At 43.3% G+C, this 19,234-nt stretch overlaps 1 protein-coding gene across 4 annotated transcripts in view; it reads right to left on the reverse strand.

The window, feature by feature from the left end:
- Positions 1–10,407: 10,407 nt before the first annotated feature.
- LEF1 (lymphoid enhancer binding factor 1) overlaps positions 10,408–19,234 on the reverse strand; it is a 125,676-nt gene continuing 116,849 nt past the window's right edge. For all 4 annotated transcript variants that reach the window (NM_001286923.1, XM_075929147.1, XM_075929148.1 and 1 more), the window contains 1 exon segment: positions 10,408–11,496. Coding sequence is in view for 2 of the 4 variants with exons in the window: in XM_075929147.1 (XP_075785262.1) it covers positions 11,417–11,496 (80 nt within the window). In the remaining 2 variants the exon portion in view is untranslated.

Genomic DNA, 19,234 nt, shown 5'->3' on the forward strand with positions numbered 1-19,234 from the left:
GAGCATGAAGCCCCATGAGTGGTAGCAGAGCCATTCAGTGGGGCATGGCGCTCCCTCGGTGGCAGTGGGGTTGCTTGATGGAGCCCGCCAGGGAGCAGCAAAGCTGCACAGTGCAGCGCAAAGCCCCAGCAGGGTGCTGGGGGGAGCACAGAGACTCCGGGCAGAGTGAAGCTCCAGATTCCAGTGGAGTTCCTGGCCACTGCGGGAGGAGGGGAGCCCCGGGCTACAGCTCCTGCTGCATTGATCTCTTCTGGTCCGGCAAATTCCCTAGTTCGGGACCACTCTGGTCCCAAGGGTGCCAGACGAGGGAGTTACAACTTGTATTTCATGTGTATTGCAAAGCCTAAAATTAGCTCCTTAAATCCCTGTCAAGACAGAGAAATGTGGAGAAACTCAGACTATCAAAAGCTGCACTTCTGGGGAAAAAGATGTGGTATGTTAAACTTAACTTTAGACATCCAGTTTGTGAACATGGACCAGTAAGGTTTTAGACTTATTGTTCTCAGGCATGTCTAGAACGTGTTGGAAGTAACATTATGTGTTCAAGAGATTGTGATGAAACAAAATCTGAAGTGATAACTGCTACAAAAAGCCATTCTGTTACAGTTCAAATGTCTCTTCTGAAAAGTAAATCAGTTTAAGATTTGGATTACATCATGAGGCTCACAAGTCTAAAGTAAAGCTTCCTTTTAAAGGCAAAATGGGATTCAAATCAAGCATTTCAAAACTAGACACTTGAAATGCAAATTGTAAATGGAAATTGAACGGCTCTCCTTATTTTGTGGAACTCGTATCATTTTCTGTCGGGAACTTGTTTAAAGATACCTTTAGGAAATTATCTTAAAACAATAACTAATGAAATTAAGAGGAAACCCCTGTTTGTACCTCTCCTTTCATCACGTAAGATGACCCAAGGATTTAGCTCCTTTCGCTCACATGGATGAAAAGAGAATGTGGAACTCTGGCCCTGCTAGTCACTTAAGCTCTTCCTAATAAAGGAAAGGAAAGGAAAGCAAATTGTTAAAAACTGGGAATAGGGAAGAATAAAACCATTTGTTGTTTCTAACTCTACTTGCTTTTAAGTGTTTGATCTGCCTTGTGCTTTTTCTCAGCAGAAGCATTCACTCCATGTCCACCAAAGCTTTGAGATGTACACTTGGCATGCATTTTGGGGACAGCTTGAAAGCAAACAGCTGAGGAGAAGGGCATAAGCCTAGAGACTGCAGTTGGAAAAGTGGCTCAGGACTTAGCATCTGAGACATTTGACTGCTATACATGCTTCAGCCATGTCATCCTAGCTACTGACTCTGTCAGGGAGAGCACAGAAATAGAGCCTACTTCAGAAATGCAGTATTAACCTGATTCTTAATGGAACAGTCTTAGTTAGAATGCTTTTGACTTTTGGCTTCATACTTAATGTTGCCCAGTAGACAAACACAAGCATGTCTTGGTTGTAAATGTTTGTACTCATAGGTGTCAGTCTGATTCTCCAGCATATCACTATGCATGACAGGGTACACTGCTTTTTGCAGGATGGCATCTCTTCCTAGCAAGTCTGGGGATTAGCTCTGCGGCTCTCTCAGCCCTTGAGCCAGGTCTCTGTGTGATTTCCCTTTCAAAGTCCCCAGTAATCTCAGGCAGTGCTTCTCTTCACTTCCCCAGGTGCTAATCCCTCAGTGGCTGATAGGGGATCCCTAACCTGTCATTTACTGATTCTGACTTGAGGACCCTCTAAACCAATAGTCCCCAACCTTTCGGGGCTGCCAGGCGCCCGGGGGCGGGTCTGCTCACACGCCAGGCATTCAAGGCCGCTCACGTGCCCGGGGCTGGCATCACGCATGTGCAGTGTGCCCGGGGCCGGCACTGCCCATGCACTGCATGCCCGGCCGGGGCAGGGGCTGCCCATGTGCCAGGGGCCGGCACCACGCATGCGCCGCACACCAAGGGTGGGGCTGGCCCAGATCATTGGGTGGGTGCACATAAATAGCCCAGCAGGCGCCATGGCGCCCGCGGGCACCACATTGGGGACCACTGCTCTAAACAGTAAAAAGGTGTGGGTCCCAACTATGCTTCTCATTAGGAGAAGTTCACCTGTGTGGGAACAGGCAGGATAAATCTTCAGTCCCCCGTGGGAAGAGGAAAGAGGAGGTGTATAGTGACATTTAGTATTAAATGTCACTATATTCCCTCAGAGGGGGGGTAGCGAGAAGCTTGCAAACTCAGAGGAGAGGGGAGGACCAAGAAGCATAGTTGGGACCCACACCTTGGTTACTGTTTAGAGGGTCCTCAAGTCAGAATCAATAGATTCACTCAGGCTTAATTCTCCCAGATTGCAGCCTAATTGAATGATTACGGCCACTTGACACAGTTGAGCTGTTGCAGGGTCAGTGTAGAGCATACATGCCATCATATTGTGGTGGATTTTTTTCCTCCTTTCACAGAAAGGGTAGCAGCTACAAGTGTTTAATTGTAGGGTGGGCCTATGTAAGTTTTTAAATGGTGTGGATGACATTTGAAAGCTGATTGTCTTGTGCAATGCCTCTTTTCCATTGTTAATCACAGTACATCCCCCTGACAGTTGCAGCAGTGGTATAGTTGAAAAAATCCAACATTGCTAAAACAAAATTAGCTGTTTTTAGATGCACATTTGGCAGCTAGAAATGAGAATTCACCACCATTGGACCTACCTGCTCTCAACTGACCAGTTTCAGAATCTTTGTTGTATTTTGTGTGCCAGGAGGAAAGATGGATTGTGCAGGCAAATGAAGCTCCGTGAAAGGTAACCTTTTTATCCCTTTCCCTTTTTTCATGTTCCACACAGTGATTGACACCATGGTTTTGGAGCTAAAATGAAAATGTCATTTTAAGCTAGCTTTTTATTTTTTAAAATATCAGAGAATTGTGACAAAAATGGAACTACTGCAATAGTTAGGGCAGTAGTTCTTAACCTGTGAGGTACAACTGGGGATTCAGTACCACAAGCCCCAGACATTCCCCACCAGGAGAATGGCCTCAAAAATTCATGATATTGGCTTAAAGATCATGTGGATTTCTTTAAATAAGCACTAGTTCTATTAATCTGGTTTGTGAGCTTTTAATGTACACACTGGTCACATTGTCAAGCTTTTCTCTACAACCCTCAGACTAGAAATTTATTCTCTTTTTAACTGAATGCTGAGATCCCCAGGGATTTGCCTTCCTCCAGGAGCTGAGGATTTAAGAAAGCTAATCATCATAATAGCTATCAACGGGAGTTTGCAACTACTCTGCCCTTCCCATATTGCTACTATGGGTAGATCCCAGCTAGATGGGAGAGGGAGGGTTTCTGGGGGGGTCATGTTATGGAAAGGGCTGAGAACCACTCATCTAAGACAAAGCCTTGTTACTTGGGTACCTCTCCTTTAGGGTGTGGGTTGTAGCAGTCTCAGCTTCCACATGGAGGGGTTACACCATTACTTAAAAACAAAAAAGGGGGTGACCACAGTTAGAAATGTCTCTGTTACTAGTGTTGTTGCTCTTTGAAGGGTGACTGCTAGCTTTTATTTGATGAATTATTCCACTTCTTGCTGGGAGATATAAGAACTACAGTGAATTAAGTCTTGCACTGCTCTGAAGTGCAGTCTTCCTCTAAGACATCCTACACATAATTTGCAGTATTAAGGAGCAAGGGTGTTTGTTGTTTTTCCTGTCTGATGCTCTTCAAAAAGTGTTCATTTTGATGTATTCCTGATGCTGATTTCAAATGTTTAAAACCCTTCGCTAAAAACATGCCCATCATTGTCAGATAACATAACATGCTTTTTCTGTTCTCAGAACTGGAAAAAGCCACTTGCCAGTAGCATGTTAGAAACTGTTGCTGCAATAATATAGGAAGTTGTATCTTGCACTGTGCTTCAGGAGATCGCATATACACCAGACTTCCTATTTGTGCATATGGAGGTAATTGTGTAATCTAGGTCAGGAAATCTACATAAAGGCCTAGCAGTGAGCCAGCGCAGAGCAAAGGAAATGCTACTATTTATATTAATTCACAATCCAATTGTATTTATATAGAGCAGTACTGTACTTGTGTAATAGTTACATGTGTTTTTGTCCAATTCCGACCCCTTCCTGTTAGTTTCTCATGTTTTAGTCACTTGTTTGCATTTTGTTTTAAATGAATATATTTAGACAAGAGACAGAGACTTCCTTAGTGGGGCCTGGAGGTGCTCCTGTGGGATAAGTAACTTCCTAGTAAAGTGCCAGTCCAGGCGGTAAACTCACATTTCTTCTGCATGTTTATAATAAAAATGAAACTAGAAGTCAGGTTTGGTTTTCACCTTTGGGCAGAGTGCAGGAGGATTTTTACGTACAGGGCAGTAGCTTAGCGAGTGCTTACAGATAAATCCACAAAGGGATCTGGGTATTATAATGTTGAGGGCCAACTAGACATGCAGGGAAAATTAGGGACCAAAGGGATTGTGAGAGGTCAGCAAGATGATGAAGGTGGAAGAAGGCTTAGTTCCCACCTCTCAAAGGTAGTTGGGTGCCTAAATTCTGGGCAGAAAGGAGGCACCTGTCTCTGCTCAGGATTCTTAGCTGTGAACCGTCTTCTGGAGTTAGGCACCAGTGCCAGGTCAGTCAGAGATTTACTCTCTCTCCATGATAGCCAGTGGTTAGATCATTCACCTGGGACACGGAAGACTTTTCAAATCCCTGATCTGTCTGACTTGAACTTGGTTCTCCTATGCTCCTGGTGAGTGCACTAAGCACCAGGCTTTTGGTTTTTCTGGTGCAGATATGCACATTACACTGTCTTCCTGACACAATTGATCACTCTTGGCTCTCTTTTGGGTTGGTTACATGTGTTCTCCGAGCATGCCCCTTGGATCAGGCTTGGCCAGTCTACATAAGCAAGGGAATGCCTGGTATAAGAATCCCGCTGGGGCTTAGGTGACTTTTGATTGTGCCTGCTGGCAGAAGCAGAGGTGTTTAGGGAATTTGTCTCCAGGGTTAGGTGGAGGTTAAGCAGATTTTGAGGATCTCAGTGGCACCTCGTTGTTAGACTTCGGTGCCTAAGTCTCTTTGTGGATCAAGCCATAAATAACTGCGCTTATGCTGATTGTGGTGGTGTCTGTTCCAGACTACAGGATCTTTCCTCTTTTGCTGTCTGATACTGTTTTGTTGGTGCATTTCTCTTCTGCCTAGTAACAGCCCCAGCTATTCTGGTCCTATATTTCTGCCAGCAACCACTTCTAGGATGGCTTTCCATAAGTGGACAAACCTTTTCAGTAGACACGCCATTCAGAAGAATGTAAAACATTTGTCACTGGTAACCTAACCTCCCATTGGGAGCTTTGGCTCCAGTGTTGACAGGCTTGCAGATTAACCACTTTCACCAGCAAGCAGCTTTCTGCTGAGCTGTGGGAAGAAGGCTGTAAGCTTGCTTTTGTGAAGGCAAGTCTGTAATAAACAGCTAGTATAGGCATATGCTGAATTAGCACCAAATAATACCTCCCTTTTTGCTTTGTAATCCATTAAAAGGGGATCGGCATGTCCTCTAGCTCCTCCTCTTCACATGCAATAAAATTGGGCACAGCACACTTTCCATCAAGCATGTTCACATGTAGTCTGTAAACTTCACAAATCCATTGTACAACAACACTCTGTTTGCATATTTGGTTCTCCTGGGAAGTAGGTTCAAGTCCCTCATCCAAGTCTGTCAGGGTGAAGATTTGACCCCGGGTCGCCCACATCCCAGGATGTGGATTCTATAGGGAAGCAAGGTGCCTAGCTGTTTCAAGGGTGAGCCTAAAGTCCCCCTTGTGTGTCTCGCTCTTGGTGATTAAATGCTTTTCAAAACCAGCCCTAATGGTGAGATTTTCAAATGTGCCTAAAAGATATATTTAGGAGCCTAATCATAGCCCCTTGTATTTGATAATCTTTGATTTGAGCCTTAAAACTAACAAAGCATTAGATGAGCAAGAGGAGTTTGCTACAAGTTTCCTATCAAGAGCTATTAGGGAAAGCAGGTCTTCATTGGATATCTCATTGCATAAAAGAAAATGGAATAGAATCCCATCTTAATGTTTTCAAACTTTGGGAGCAACAAATGCCCACCTATGCTGCTAATTATTCACTTCAACCAGTAACAGCAGGGCCTGTAGGGCAGAAAGACTACTGATGTGTCCTACCAATTACACTGGATTTTTTTTTCTTCAGATGGGTACTAGAGCTTATTATAAATTAATGGGTACTGTCAGAGTATTGTTTTAGCCTGTGAGCTCTAGGAGTTGAAAACCAAAGCTACCGCTTGGGTGTTAAATATTAAACAATATTTCCTATACATAAATTTTGCCTAAAGAACACCATCTCTAATTAAATGATTTTAAAAAAATCCACCAAATGTAACTGCACAAGCAGCTCTCTCATGAACCTTGAGTAGGATGATTTCAGAAGACTGAGAATCAGTTTGGAGTTAGAAGCTGCTCACAGGATACACTTTACCTAGTTTGCCCAAGAATTGGAGATTTATTAGAGAGATTGGTTGTATCCAGTGATGGTTTCTTTGGTATGAAACAGATACTTCAGAGGGTAGTAGGTTTCCCTGGAGAGAGACACTACTGTGTTTGTTTTAGAATAAATAATTAAGCAGGTTGCTTGATTAAAATCTCTATTAGCAGATGTCCTTCTGCAGGTCCCGCTTCTACCCCATTCTACCTGCAAGTTTAACTGGATGAAAAACAAAGGATATTAATACTAGGGAAGTAAGTGACTAGTCAACTGCATTCTGTATCAGAGGCAGCAAAGGGTGGGGGAAGCAGGAGCTGTCTTAAAAGAGGGTTCCCACCAACACCATGTCCACGGGGTTGGGAGAAGCAGGGGAAGCAGAGTGGTCCTGAGTGCAGAGCGAGCCAGAACTGTTTAGCCTGGTGGGCTCTTGCTACATTTAAAAGTGCAGAGCCACAGCAGCCCCACCCCTCCAACTGACTAATTGAGTAGTTGGAAATGCCATCGACTACTTGATTAGTTAACTGATCCTTACTATCCCTAGTTAATACAGGAATTACTTAGCACCTTATTTCACAGCCCATACCTGACAAATGAACCAAAGCAAAGAATTGGAAAAAAATCTCCTAAAGTCCTCTTTATTCCACTTACAGGCAAATACCTTATGACCACAACCTTATCTCTGCCTTAATGATAGAGGTGCCAGTCCCCCATGAATTCTTTTACCAATATATTCTCTCCCCAACAGTTAGCAAGTGAACCCTTTACCAGATCTCCCCTAAACACTTTATGTGCAAAAGGGTATAAACAGAACCAAGGGAAGGCTATGATCGTTGGTCTGTAGTGTACAGCAGCTGTAGTACTGATAGAGTGCATGCTTTTAAATGGCGTAATTACTTTGTTTTTGCTTTGAGGGGGTGGGGAAGTTCTGTCAGGTATGGTGAGAGTAGCAATCATAACTGCTTCCCAGTGAAACTGTGTTAGCACTAGTATCCCTTGCATATAGGAAGTGGAAGTCCTAATATTATAACAAACATTAGTAGATGTAAAACATTCAGTCCATAACTTGTACCTTATTTCACAAGGGAGAGACCCACACTGCTGCTGTTACTACTCACTGCGTTGTCACTATTGGGAGCTATCTCACTTTCAAAACAGAAGAGGTGAGTAGTCCATTAAATCCAGACAATTGTCGGGGTTAAGCAGAGTTGAAGGTCCCTCCCAACTGAATGTCTAATGCATCCTTCTCGTATGTTTTTTTCTGTCATCTCATGGGGGTGACAATAGCTGTGCGATAGATTACATTTATCGGGCAGCTTTCTCCCTGTGACTTGTGCTAGTGTGACTTACCATTATCAGCTGAGTTCTTCTCAAAATCTCTGAGCTAAGAAACTTGTAGGGAACTGAAACAAGTTAAATGACCTGGCCAAGGTAAAATTCAAACAAATCATTGCCATTTCTTAAATTAACTTTCCAGAAATGTTTCTTCTCAAGTAGCAGTTAGTGAAAGGCCTTAAATCAAATACAGTCCCCCATCCTGCGAGTGTGACCTTGTATATTAAACAGTTTTCAGTTGGGAGGCTGAAATCTTGTAGGGCAGCACACTATTAAAAGCACAGGCAGAGTTAAAACTAGTGTTTAAGTCTTCACAGCTCCCAACGGAAGCAAGGGCATTTCTACTGACATCCTAAGGATGTTACATTTCGATTAATCAACTAATGGAATAGTTGATGTAATTTCCATCAACTATTTGATTGGTCAGTAAGGGCGCCTTGCTATATTTGAAAAGCAGAAGCGCTGCGGGAAGCCTGGTGTAAGCTGGGGATTAAAACAGTCTCCTGCTGACCCCACACTCCCTGCTTTGAAATGTACAAGAGTCCCAGGAGCTCACCCCAGGCTCCCTGCAGGACTCTTGCTACATTTCAAAGGCTTAATTAAGCACCGCCAGTTCCCTGCTGCATCTCTGCCCCTTCTCCCCATAGAGATGGTTGCTGGGGGGAACCAGCTTTTAAGCTGGCTCCCCCCCAATATGAAATCCTGCTACCTCTCTCTGATAGAGGCAGTGGTGGGGAGGCGGGAGGGGAGAAGCGACTAGTCGAGACACTAGTCACTTACATCCCTATGAGGTCCCCCAGAGAATTGTTCTTGAACCAGTACTATTAAGTGTCTGTCATTGATCTGGAAGAAAATTGATTGTTGGTGTAGTTTGCAGATCACAAATATTGGTGTAGTGGTAAATAAAGACAGGTCAGTTCTGTAAAGAACTATCTCCTGGTAAACTGGGCTCACTTGAATAGCATAGATTTAATGTAGCTAAATGCAAGGTAACATAGGATGAGGGACTATATTTTGGAAACAGTGACTCGAGAAAGGAGGAGGTAGTAGGGGTGGTGATGGTGGTTAACCGATTGCACGTGAGCACAGACAGCAGTCTTGTGACCAAGAGAGCAAATGCAGTCCTTGGATGTATATAGGAGAGGAACAAGTAAGTAGAAGTTTAGCGGTATTACTATTGTTAAGGGATTTGTGAGATCATTACTAGACAATTGTGTCAACATTTCAAATGATGTGGACAAATTGGAAAAAGAGAACGACAAGAATGAATCCTGGTCTGTAATACCTGCCTGCTTTAGTGTTATATTAAAGCATCTTAATCTATTTATCTTTTTTTAAAAAGTTGAGGGGCCTTGGTCATGGTGAGTAAGTTCTTAAGTGGAGACCTATGTGTGGCTCTTTAATTTAGAAAAAACGTAAGCTGAGAGTTAGACATTCAGACTTAATGCCTGCTTACCTGTAAGTGGATGGATTCTGTCAGTTGATATCTAAATCAAGATTAGAGGTCTTTCTAAATGTGTTGTAGATCAACCAGAAGTTAGTTTTGATGCAGGAACTTTTAGAAGGGATACCATCACCTCTTTTATGAAAGGTGGTCCGACTAGAAATTATTGTAATGGTTCCTTTAGACTTTAAAATCTGTAAATGTCTGATAACACCAAGAAATACTATACTCCTGTATTTTTTCAGAAGAGCTGTTGTGTGATGCTGTTCCCAGAAACTCCTCTTTGGGCATTTTTTCCAAAAGTGAAGTTACTGTCCATAGGTGATGGGTATGAGGTTATTTGTGGAAGTACTAACATTCAGGAAATAGTTCAGAGACCATACAAAACAATCTGACTATATCAACCAGGGTCCCCAGCATCCAACTGGATGCAGACACAGGGACATCAATGAGATTTATATAAGCTCTAGTCTCTGATCATATGGCTATAGATGCAGGTTCAGGGCCCATGCTTGTAGATAGGTTTTCGGACATGACTGTAAGTATGGAATATGTGCCTCTAACTTGCAAAACCAACATTGATACTGCAGGCCCATTTAGTACATCTCCATTAGGAAATTGAGGAAAAGAGTGTGGACTCTTCAGGGTAGATGGCCAGTCCCGCCTCTTCCTCATTCCCAGGATGAGGATAGGTGGTTTCAGGTGTCCTTAAAAAAAATCCCATGTCTTCCTAGACACTTAGGTCAAGTAGGTATGCAAAACCAGCTACATTGAATATTTAGCTGGAGTTGGCTTACCTTAAACTGAGCTTGGAGGCATCCACACAGTGGACAGGAGTACAGGCGCCAGCTGGAACTGCCCTCAGCATTTTCTTTACGGGTCTAAAACAAACCCACTAAATCGTACACTGGAACATCAATCTCTGGCAAGTGTAGATGTTCTCTTAGAAATGCAGGTGGGTGAGCAAGAGACACGCACACCATGTTACTCATAAAACAGATGTTGAGCTAAAGGTCTATAAGCCCCAAAATCACCTTCATGAAATTCTTAGTATTATTATAGCTGCTATGGATTCCAGTCATTCTAGCATGAGCCATCTCTAGTTTTAATCATGCAATTACTCTTAATCAGACCAGTGATTTTTATTACAAAGCTTTTATTAAAAAAAACAAATGCTCAGCACATTAACTCAAACTGGAATGACAAAAAAATCAGTTGACAACATTTTTGGCAAAGGCTGTGCCTTTTAAAAAATGGGTACATCGATGCTCATTTTAGCAACTGGCATAAAATCCCACTAACAGGCTAACAAAAACAGGTACAAATACAGAACAAGTGAAGTAAATTCAAGTGCTGGGCTTTTTGTTGTTTTTACAAGGAAGAGGGAAAGGGGTGAGAAGAACTCACTGCAGTTGAATTTACTGGATGTATTGCTTATGTTTACAGAGTGTAAATGAAACAGGAGTGACATGTCTACTGACCACCTGACTGTGGTGTTACATTTATTTAAGTTCTCTAGGACACTCTATTACATAGACTGAGAGGCCACTATTTGTTACAAATAGTTTAACAAAAAGCCACGTTTTCCATACAGGTTTTTTTTCTTCTCCTCTGTCAGAAAAAAAATACTTAAAAAAAATCAGATAGTTGAAGCTTATTTAAAGCTCACAGCTAGTAAAATATACACCAATGAAGTTAGAAACTAAGAGTTAAAATATAAAAGCATTCAAGTGTCTTAAAGCTAAAAACAAAATTGATCCTTTTGCACCATTAAATAAAAAAAAGTCTGAGCATCTTCCTCGTCCAGATGACTTCCATTCTTCAATGTGCTACATGTGGGTAGCTGTGTTCAGTTGGCTGAAGCAGGCAGAAACAGCTGACCTACCTGTTGCTGACTCAGTATGGAAACAGGAGAGAGACAGGCTTAGGAGTGCAAGGTGAAGATGAAAGATGTTCTGCCAACCTGAGCAATCTGAAATACTCATTTGCTCCATTCTATAATCAGGGCTGGGGTCCTGTGGTAGTGAAATATTTTGGCAGTGATTGTCTTTATGATTCAGTGTCTTTAGCAGTGACATCATGGTGAATTCAACATCCTGGAAAGACCCGTGGGGGTGGTCTGTACAGATGAAGGACACACCTGGGGTATTAACAAGCTTCCATCTCCAGAAGGGGTCCTGGCGTCGCTGCCTTTGCTTTGCATGTTGAGAACGCATTTCTTTTCCCACCTACAAAGGGAAGGGGAAAAAAATGTCAGCTATATCCAGTTTGCTTTAAGCAGTCGAGCCCCAAGGAGCCATCTGAACAAAATATATCTTAAGCCTGGTGTCTCAAACTCCCGTCCTGTGGGCCAGCCCTGGCCGAAGCAATTGCAAAATTCAGTCTGGCTCTCCTGGTGGGCAGGAGGAAGGCATGTCCGTTACTGAGCCCCAAGTCCCGCCATTTCCCACCACTGCCCTGCCCTCTCCCCCAATGGCATACTGCTTTAAAGATCACTAGGGGAGCCAGGTGCCATGCGGCAGCAGTGGTCAATTCTCCCCCGCCCCCTCCAAGAGCCATGGAGAAGTGGAATAAGTGCACCCATCCAGTGCTCTCTGCGGCTACTGCTTCTGCAGAGAGGCTTGACCACTGCTGCTGCATGGTGCTAACCCCCCTGGTGATCTCCAAAGCTGTGTGCTTGGGCAAGAGGGCAGGACAATGGCAGGAAGGGGCAAGACTTGGGGGTTGGTAACAGATAGCCCCTGCCTCTCGGGAGTCCCGGACCAAATTGTGCAATCATTCCGATCGAGACAACAGGCCTATGAGCTGGGAGTTTGAGACTCATGTCTTAAATTCTCTAAAGGGTAAGCCATGCTGATGGTCACAAAAATCCCATGGACCAACTGTACGAAGGAAAGAGTGCTTTTGGAATAGCAACCTGGGTTCTAGCAGTGCTTTAGCTCAGAGCGGAAGCCTGTAAGAATGTTCAAGGGCTCTTGTCTTGCATTATATAGTCACCAGATTACTTTGCATTATTAATAGCTTGATAAACAACATGTAAGCTGTCCATCCTAGAATGTAAAGAAGTCAGAGTTAGAAAGTCAAAGTTAGGCTCTGTCTACACTGAGCATCTGGGCCTTTGCAGCCGAACCATTGTAAGGTGTGATGTGTAGTTGCTCTCTCCCAGTGACAAAATAGAACCACTTCCAACAAGAGGAGGTAGCATTGTCACTGGGAGTGCAGTCTATACGGCGCGTATCATCAAACCTTTTGTTGTATGGGAGGTATTTTTTCACACCCTGACTGACAGAACTCTGGTCATCTGAAGAAGTGGGCTGTGCCCACAAAACCTCATGATACCAATGTACATGTTTTGTTAGTCTATAAACTGCTACCAGACCTTTTGTTGTTTTTTAGAAGTTTTAATGATAGATGTGCTAGTGTTAGACATAGCTTGAGAGAAATTATTCTCTTGCAATAATTGACCTAGATGTCTGTTAGAGGGTTAGACACGCCTTATTAGGACACTAATAAAGGTCAATTAAAACTGCAGCTTGATGCCTCAAGCCCTACTCTAGTTAGAAGTAAAAATATTGTGTTTTCTTTAAGCAACTAGCAGGAATGCTAAAATGGGAAGCTACTTAGAATCCTCTGAACCCCTGCCATGGTGTGAAACAGAACGGGTCGGATATATCCATAAGGGTATGGCTTCCAGGTCAGTCAAAGACCACAGCGCTTATGTTGTCTGACAGCAGAGCTTGTGAGGATCTTAGGAAGAATGACTAATATTGTTGTGCATGCAAAAGGTCACCGGGTGCAGGCCTTAAGAACTGCTCATTCCACCCTCCAGAGATAAGCCTCGTTGTTAGCTTGACATCATGTAGAGATATGTGAGATATCCGAATGAAATTTGCGAGAGTTTTTCCAAATGAATGAGAGCGTACTGAAAACCGGATCTACTTCACTGCTGATTCAGTAGTCGCCCAGGCCCTCCGGGCCCAGACAGTAGGATTATAAAAGGGCTCCTCCCAATGCTAGACTAGTGAGTCAAACCACCCTGCTTAGATGATGCATCAGTTATTTTTAGCATAAAGATCAATCTTGAGTGGTGGTCTAAGTGTTGCTGCTATGCCATCAACATCCACTCAAAGTGTAACCCTGCAGGTACTGCACAGCTGCCACTCATTTAAACCTTCTCATTAGAACAGCTTTTAAAAATACTTGAAATTATATCAGCTAGGTAAGTGAAGCAGTATCAGATAGGGGAGAAGAGGGGGTACTTCAAAGCAGCAGTGCTGTTTGAAGCCTGGGGCCAGACCCTGGGCTTCATGCGGCTCTGCTGCTTTGAAAAGCTGCATGCAGCCCAGAGCCAGCTCGGGTGTCCCCAGGCTGCATGTGGTGTTTCAAAACAGTAGTACCCAGTGGAGCCCAGGATCAGCTGGGGACTCCCCTGCTAATCCTGGGCTCCGTGTGGCACTACAACTTTGAAACACCACATGGAGCCCGGGATCAGCTGGCTGACTCCAGGCTCCAAGTGGCACTTTCGCCTTTGAAGCCCTACGGCTGTTGCTGCACTTCAAAGGCGGAGGCACCCAATCGAATAGTCAATGAAAAATGCATCAACTATTCGATTAGTCAGTTACCTATACTTAACATCCCTAATATCAATTATAGACTTCATAGATAATTCAAAGATTTCTTCAAGCTGTGATAAAAGAATGACAAAGTTAATAAAGATCCTATTGGACCAACTTCTGTTGGAGAGAGAAAGAAACTTTGGAGCTTAGAGAGAACTGCTCTACCTGGGAAAAGTATTCAGTGTTCTTGGTAAATACAAGGCGGAACTCATTGTTCAGCATAGGCAATCAATGCATAATTGTAAGGAACCACTGAAGGTGAAATGGCCAGTTGACAATACAGATGTCATTGTATAGAGGACTACACAATTAGCCAATACGCCCAGGCTTATCAATTAATCTTGTCGACAACACGTTTTCTCTCCCCTCCACCCCCCACTGCCTCTGTATCACAGGCAGCAAGGTGGGGGGAAGCAGGAGCCAGTGATTCCCCCCCCCCCCCCCAGTGCTGCTGTCTCCAATAGAGAGGCAGCAGCGTAGAGGTGAGGGGGATAGGCTGGAGCCAATATGTATGAGGAACAGGCTTTCAAGCTAGCTCCCCGTGGACCTGCCTCCCCCCTTTCCCCTGCTGCATCCTACAGAGGCGGGGGTAGAAAGAGGGAAGCAGGCAAGAACCAATGCTAGGGGGCCCAAGCTTAAAAGCTGGTACACCCAGCACCAGCTCCCCCGTGCCAAATGCGCCTGCCTCTTAACGGGTTGCTTTGTGGGATGCAGAACAGCCTCTGTCTGCAGGGAGCTCTGTGCAGGAAGCTGGTTTTTAAACTGGCTCCCTTCACAGACTGGTTCTGCCTGCCACCCCACACTGCTGCCTCTGATAAAGAGGCAGCAGCACAGAGTGGCAGGGAGCTCCCCAGGAGTGGGGCTGGAAGCACATTGGCTGCTGGCCCCACCCCTGGGGACTATTGAATAGTCATGTAACCTCTAAGATTTCATGTTGTTTACATGACTATTTCATTACAAGACACCTCTTTAATTGCTGGGGCTGGTGGAAAGAAAAAGGGGGAGGGATAGCTCAGTGGTTTGAGCATTGGCCTGCTAAACCCAGATTTGTGAGTTCAATCCCTGCGGAGGCCATTTAGGGATTTGGGGCAAAAATTTGTCAGGGATGGTACTTGGTCCTGCTGTGAAGGCAGGGGACTGGACTCGATGACCTTTCAAGGTCCCTTCCAGTTCTAGGAGATAGGCAATCTCCATTATTAAACACTCACCTACACTGTTGTAATTTTCTCACTCAGGTGTGAAAACACACACACCCTCTGAGCACAGCAAGTTTCAGTGATGATGCTGCATTGTCTATAGGACATAGCTTTTAGCCATACAGCTGTGTCGTCACAGCCATGTTGCTAAAAGTCATGCAGCGAAGCCACTGTTTGTCAGCTCTTCAGCTAACAAAATACCTCCATCCCTAGCATGCTGTTCACATTGGCACTTGTCCTGGCAAAACTTTTATCTTTCTAGGAGAATTTTTTTTTTACACCTCCAAAGGATAAAAATTTTGTTCAGTTGCCAGTGTAGACATAGCCTAAAGAAAATATAGTAGTAGTAATATAATAAAACAGATAACATAGCACCTTGAAGTATGTCAAAAGACAATACAAAAACTTTTACAACAAATGGATTAAGCGTACACATTACTGCTGTTAGTTATTATATGTCAAATCAAACATCAGGTTAGAGAATTTTGTTAGCGAGTGGCTCTATGCTGTTATCAGAGCAGCAATTAAAGCCTGCTAAACTTAGGGTGCAAATATTTATGCAGTGTGCCAGACTTTAAATGTAAAGGGCATTCCTGCCACCAGTTTCAACTGAAGCCTCATTATAGAAGGTATTTATTTGTACAGTGCATCTTGGCTGCTGATTAGACAGTGGCTGATTTATTACTTCACCTGAGCAATTATAAAAACTTATGCTCTCTAAGGTCCAAAACCAAAACACTCTTGAAATTACATTACAAAGATAGCTTCCCCAATTATCACCCCCTATTGTCATTACCTCACAGACACTAACCTATCCCCCTCTCACACACCGCCATTCTAAAATCTGATTTGTCAATGTTATGTGTGTTCACTTTTTTTTTATTGTATCACTTTGGTATATATAGTCGCGCCAGTTTTCTTCCACAAATTGATCTGAGGAAGTGGGTCTGGCCCACAAAAGCTCATCACCTAATAAACCATCTTGTTAGTAAAGTGCTGAATAGTCCTGTCTTTTGTTTCAGCTAGACCAGACTAACACGGCTGCATCTCTATCACTATTGAAATCAAGATGCTTCTTTAGTCAGCTTCTAAATCCCAACCAGTAAATTGAATAATCAAAATACAGACCACTATTTATGGTGGAAGAGAAAAGGTGAGAAGGACAAACATTAAGCAAATAAGGCTGCTTTAGAAAAACTGCATTAGAATGAAAATGCAAGTTCTGTTGCTAACTCCATTCAGATCTTTAATTTGAGGGAGAGCTGACTCTTTCCCCCTTAGCTGATTAAGGGAAGTTTTTACTTGGTGTTGTGCTTGGTAGCTACAAAAAGAGCAGGCAAAGCTGTTGTGCCCTTTGAGAACAAAGTCAACTGTCCATTGCAAAAACCCAGCTGTTTCAACGGACGTGGTGTATATTGACTAATTCAGTTCCTATTTCCTCCTAAAACCATCCCAATTCCCCAACTAAAAAAAGCCTTTCAGTTTCCTGCATTTTTTTTAAAGTAGCACATTGCTTCACAACATATGGGGATCAAAGAGTTATAAAGGGCTCTACCTTTCCAAGGAGCACGAAAGAGGCCAAGCAAATAGCAGAGGAACACTGGTGAGAGCACCCTGCAGATTTATGTTTACTTTGTGCCTTTTCATCCCAGATTTTCAAAGGTTTGGTCCAGGTTAGTCTTCCTGGGAAGGTTTTCCTCTCAGTTGCACATGAAAACATTCAGCTTCCTGTTGAGGAATGGCCTTGAGGCGCCAGGCCAGTAGTTCACAGCAGTCTGATACAAGTGCTGTGATTCAGAACTACTCCCCGTTAGCAGCCCCAAATGTCTACTTCACTGAAGGAAATGAAATGCTCTTCTGTTGAGATGATTCCCTACCTCCTCCCCCTTCCCTTGCCAGCAAGCTATCTTTGAAGTCAGGAGGTTAAAATAACGACCACGGCCTTGCTCTGGCCTTCAGTTTTTAAACTGGGGCCTTTACATATTTGAGTCAAAGTACAACTGTAGCAATTTTTCTGACTCAGATTTTCATAATCTCTCCCTTCCTCTCCTTTCTTTTTCCACCCGTAAAGAGGCTTCTTTCATTATTCCAATTGCACAAGGAGGCCTAAAGTTATTCTTTCCAGAGTAATACTACAGAAAATTACACAGCAATTCTCTGCAAATCATGGCAAAGGTATGGTTTTCCCCAGCTGCTCATTTTTTAAGGCTATAGACAGAAAGTTACTTCTACTACGGATAGATCAACCCACTTCTTTTAAGAAAACTACTATGGTGTTGCCTTAATGATATAAAACAGGTCAAATCAGGCTTCTTTTCACGAAGCCACAGGCATGTGCTAAGGAGACTGAAGCCTTCCCACATCTGAGACTTCGCTGGGGGGCTGCCGCTGACGTCTGGCCAAGCCAGGCATGCCCCGGCAAAGCCCAATCCACAAGCAAAGTCCATGCAATCAAAGACTGCAATTACAGTTCCCTGCCTGTGGTTAGGCTTCAAAGAAAGTGCTGCAAGTCACATTTTACATATGTGAAGTCCTGAACCTGAGCCATAATCGGAGCTACTGCCTACCATTTGCACTGTTCTTCAGACTGCAGAAAAATACAAGCACACACCCCTCTCCAGTTTTTGAATAAGTAACTTCAATAGAAACAAACAAAAAGCTCTCTGATTATGAGAGCGCTGAACTTCAACAGCTAGCAACACCAAAGCTGTGACTCACAACTGGAAGTTAGTTGGGTGAAAAAACAAATTATTTTTGCTTTCCCAAAAGACAGCATCCAAGTTTTGCACCCTCTTCCTCATCTTTTGCAATGGAACAGAATGAACCCAAGGTCAAAGGACACCTCATCTCCTAGAACATTGCAAAATAAAGAGTTACTCATCTTCAAGATGATTAAAAACAGGGTTTAGAGGGGCTGAAATGTTGATGATTACATAGCGTCATCCAATTCAGGCCAGCCACTGGACACGGTATTGAAATCAGGGTATTAAAGTAGCCTTGAAAGAGGAAGTGGGTCAAAGGAAGAAGTAGCCCTTCAGAAAAGGCTGTTTATGAACGAGTGTTCTCTAAAAGGGGCTATACGTATGTTGTTTTTCCACCGTGCTTTGGGGTGAGGCAGTGGAAGGAAAGGCAAGGTGAAATGGGGAAATTTTTCAATTACAAAACCTGCTTTTATTAGTGTGTTTTGAATGACATATCAAACCATGTCCTGAGCAAAACTAATCCGAATTTTTTCTTTTGGAGTTTTCAGAACTACTGCTAAAGGCCCAACTTCTCGCCACTATTCTTCAATATTAAAGACACCTAAATATGTAAATAAAAATATTACGCCACTAATACAAATGTTTCATTCTAAGTAACCCACACTATCACATTGATGCCTTGTCTACTCAGGAAATTCTTGGTTTCTTCACCACTTCAGTTTCACTGCTGGCAGCTACTGTGGGATTATTAATGTTATGCTGATGCAGCAGCATCTGCTGGTGTGTTCAATGGCATGAGTCATAGACCTACTCCAAAGCAGGGTTAATGACCAGGCTTGTGGCCACCTAAAGCCCTGTCTATGTGAAGACTCCCACTGGTGGAGTAAAACCAGCAGCACATATTTATCAAGGGCATTCTGCAATAAAGAGTATAAAGATGACCTTTGACCTATCACTGTTTGGCAGGATTATACTGCTAACTCTTGACATGTTCTTTCCACTTCAGAACAGAAACTCCGTGTAGCTCAATAAAAACTTTGTTACCACTAAGTAGCCAAGACTCCAGCAGCTTCTTTGAGAGAAGAATGATCAACATATGAAGTGACCTGCGAAGGAGGCAAAATGGGTTTGTGCCCTTTTTGCTTCGTTCTAATGTATAATGAACATTTGAAGGAACAAATCTTTCAAAAGAGATATGAAGAGTTGCTTTATTTTTTTTACATGCGAAATCCAGTTCTTGCCTACACTATGCCTCCTGGAAAATTTGGTCTGATAGAAGAAAAATACAACATCTCAAGCATCAAGGATATAAAATCTGCACACAGAGAAGGGAATCTAAGCTACGTCTAGACTACATCCCTCTGTCGGCAGAGGGATTTAAATGAAGCACTTCGAAAGTGCAAATGAAGCAGGGATTCAAATATCCCATGCTTCATTTGCTTTATCATGTAT

The sequence above is a fragment of the Pelodiscus sinensis genome, chromosome 5 (assembly GCF_049634645.1).
Source record: "Pelodiscus sinensis isolate JC-2024 chromosome 5, ASM4963464v1, whole genome shotgun sequence".
In the NCBI taxonomy this organism is placed as follows: Eukaryota; Metazoa; Chordata; order Testudines; family Trionychidae; genus Pelodiscus; species Pelodiscus sinensis.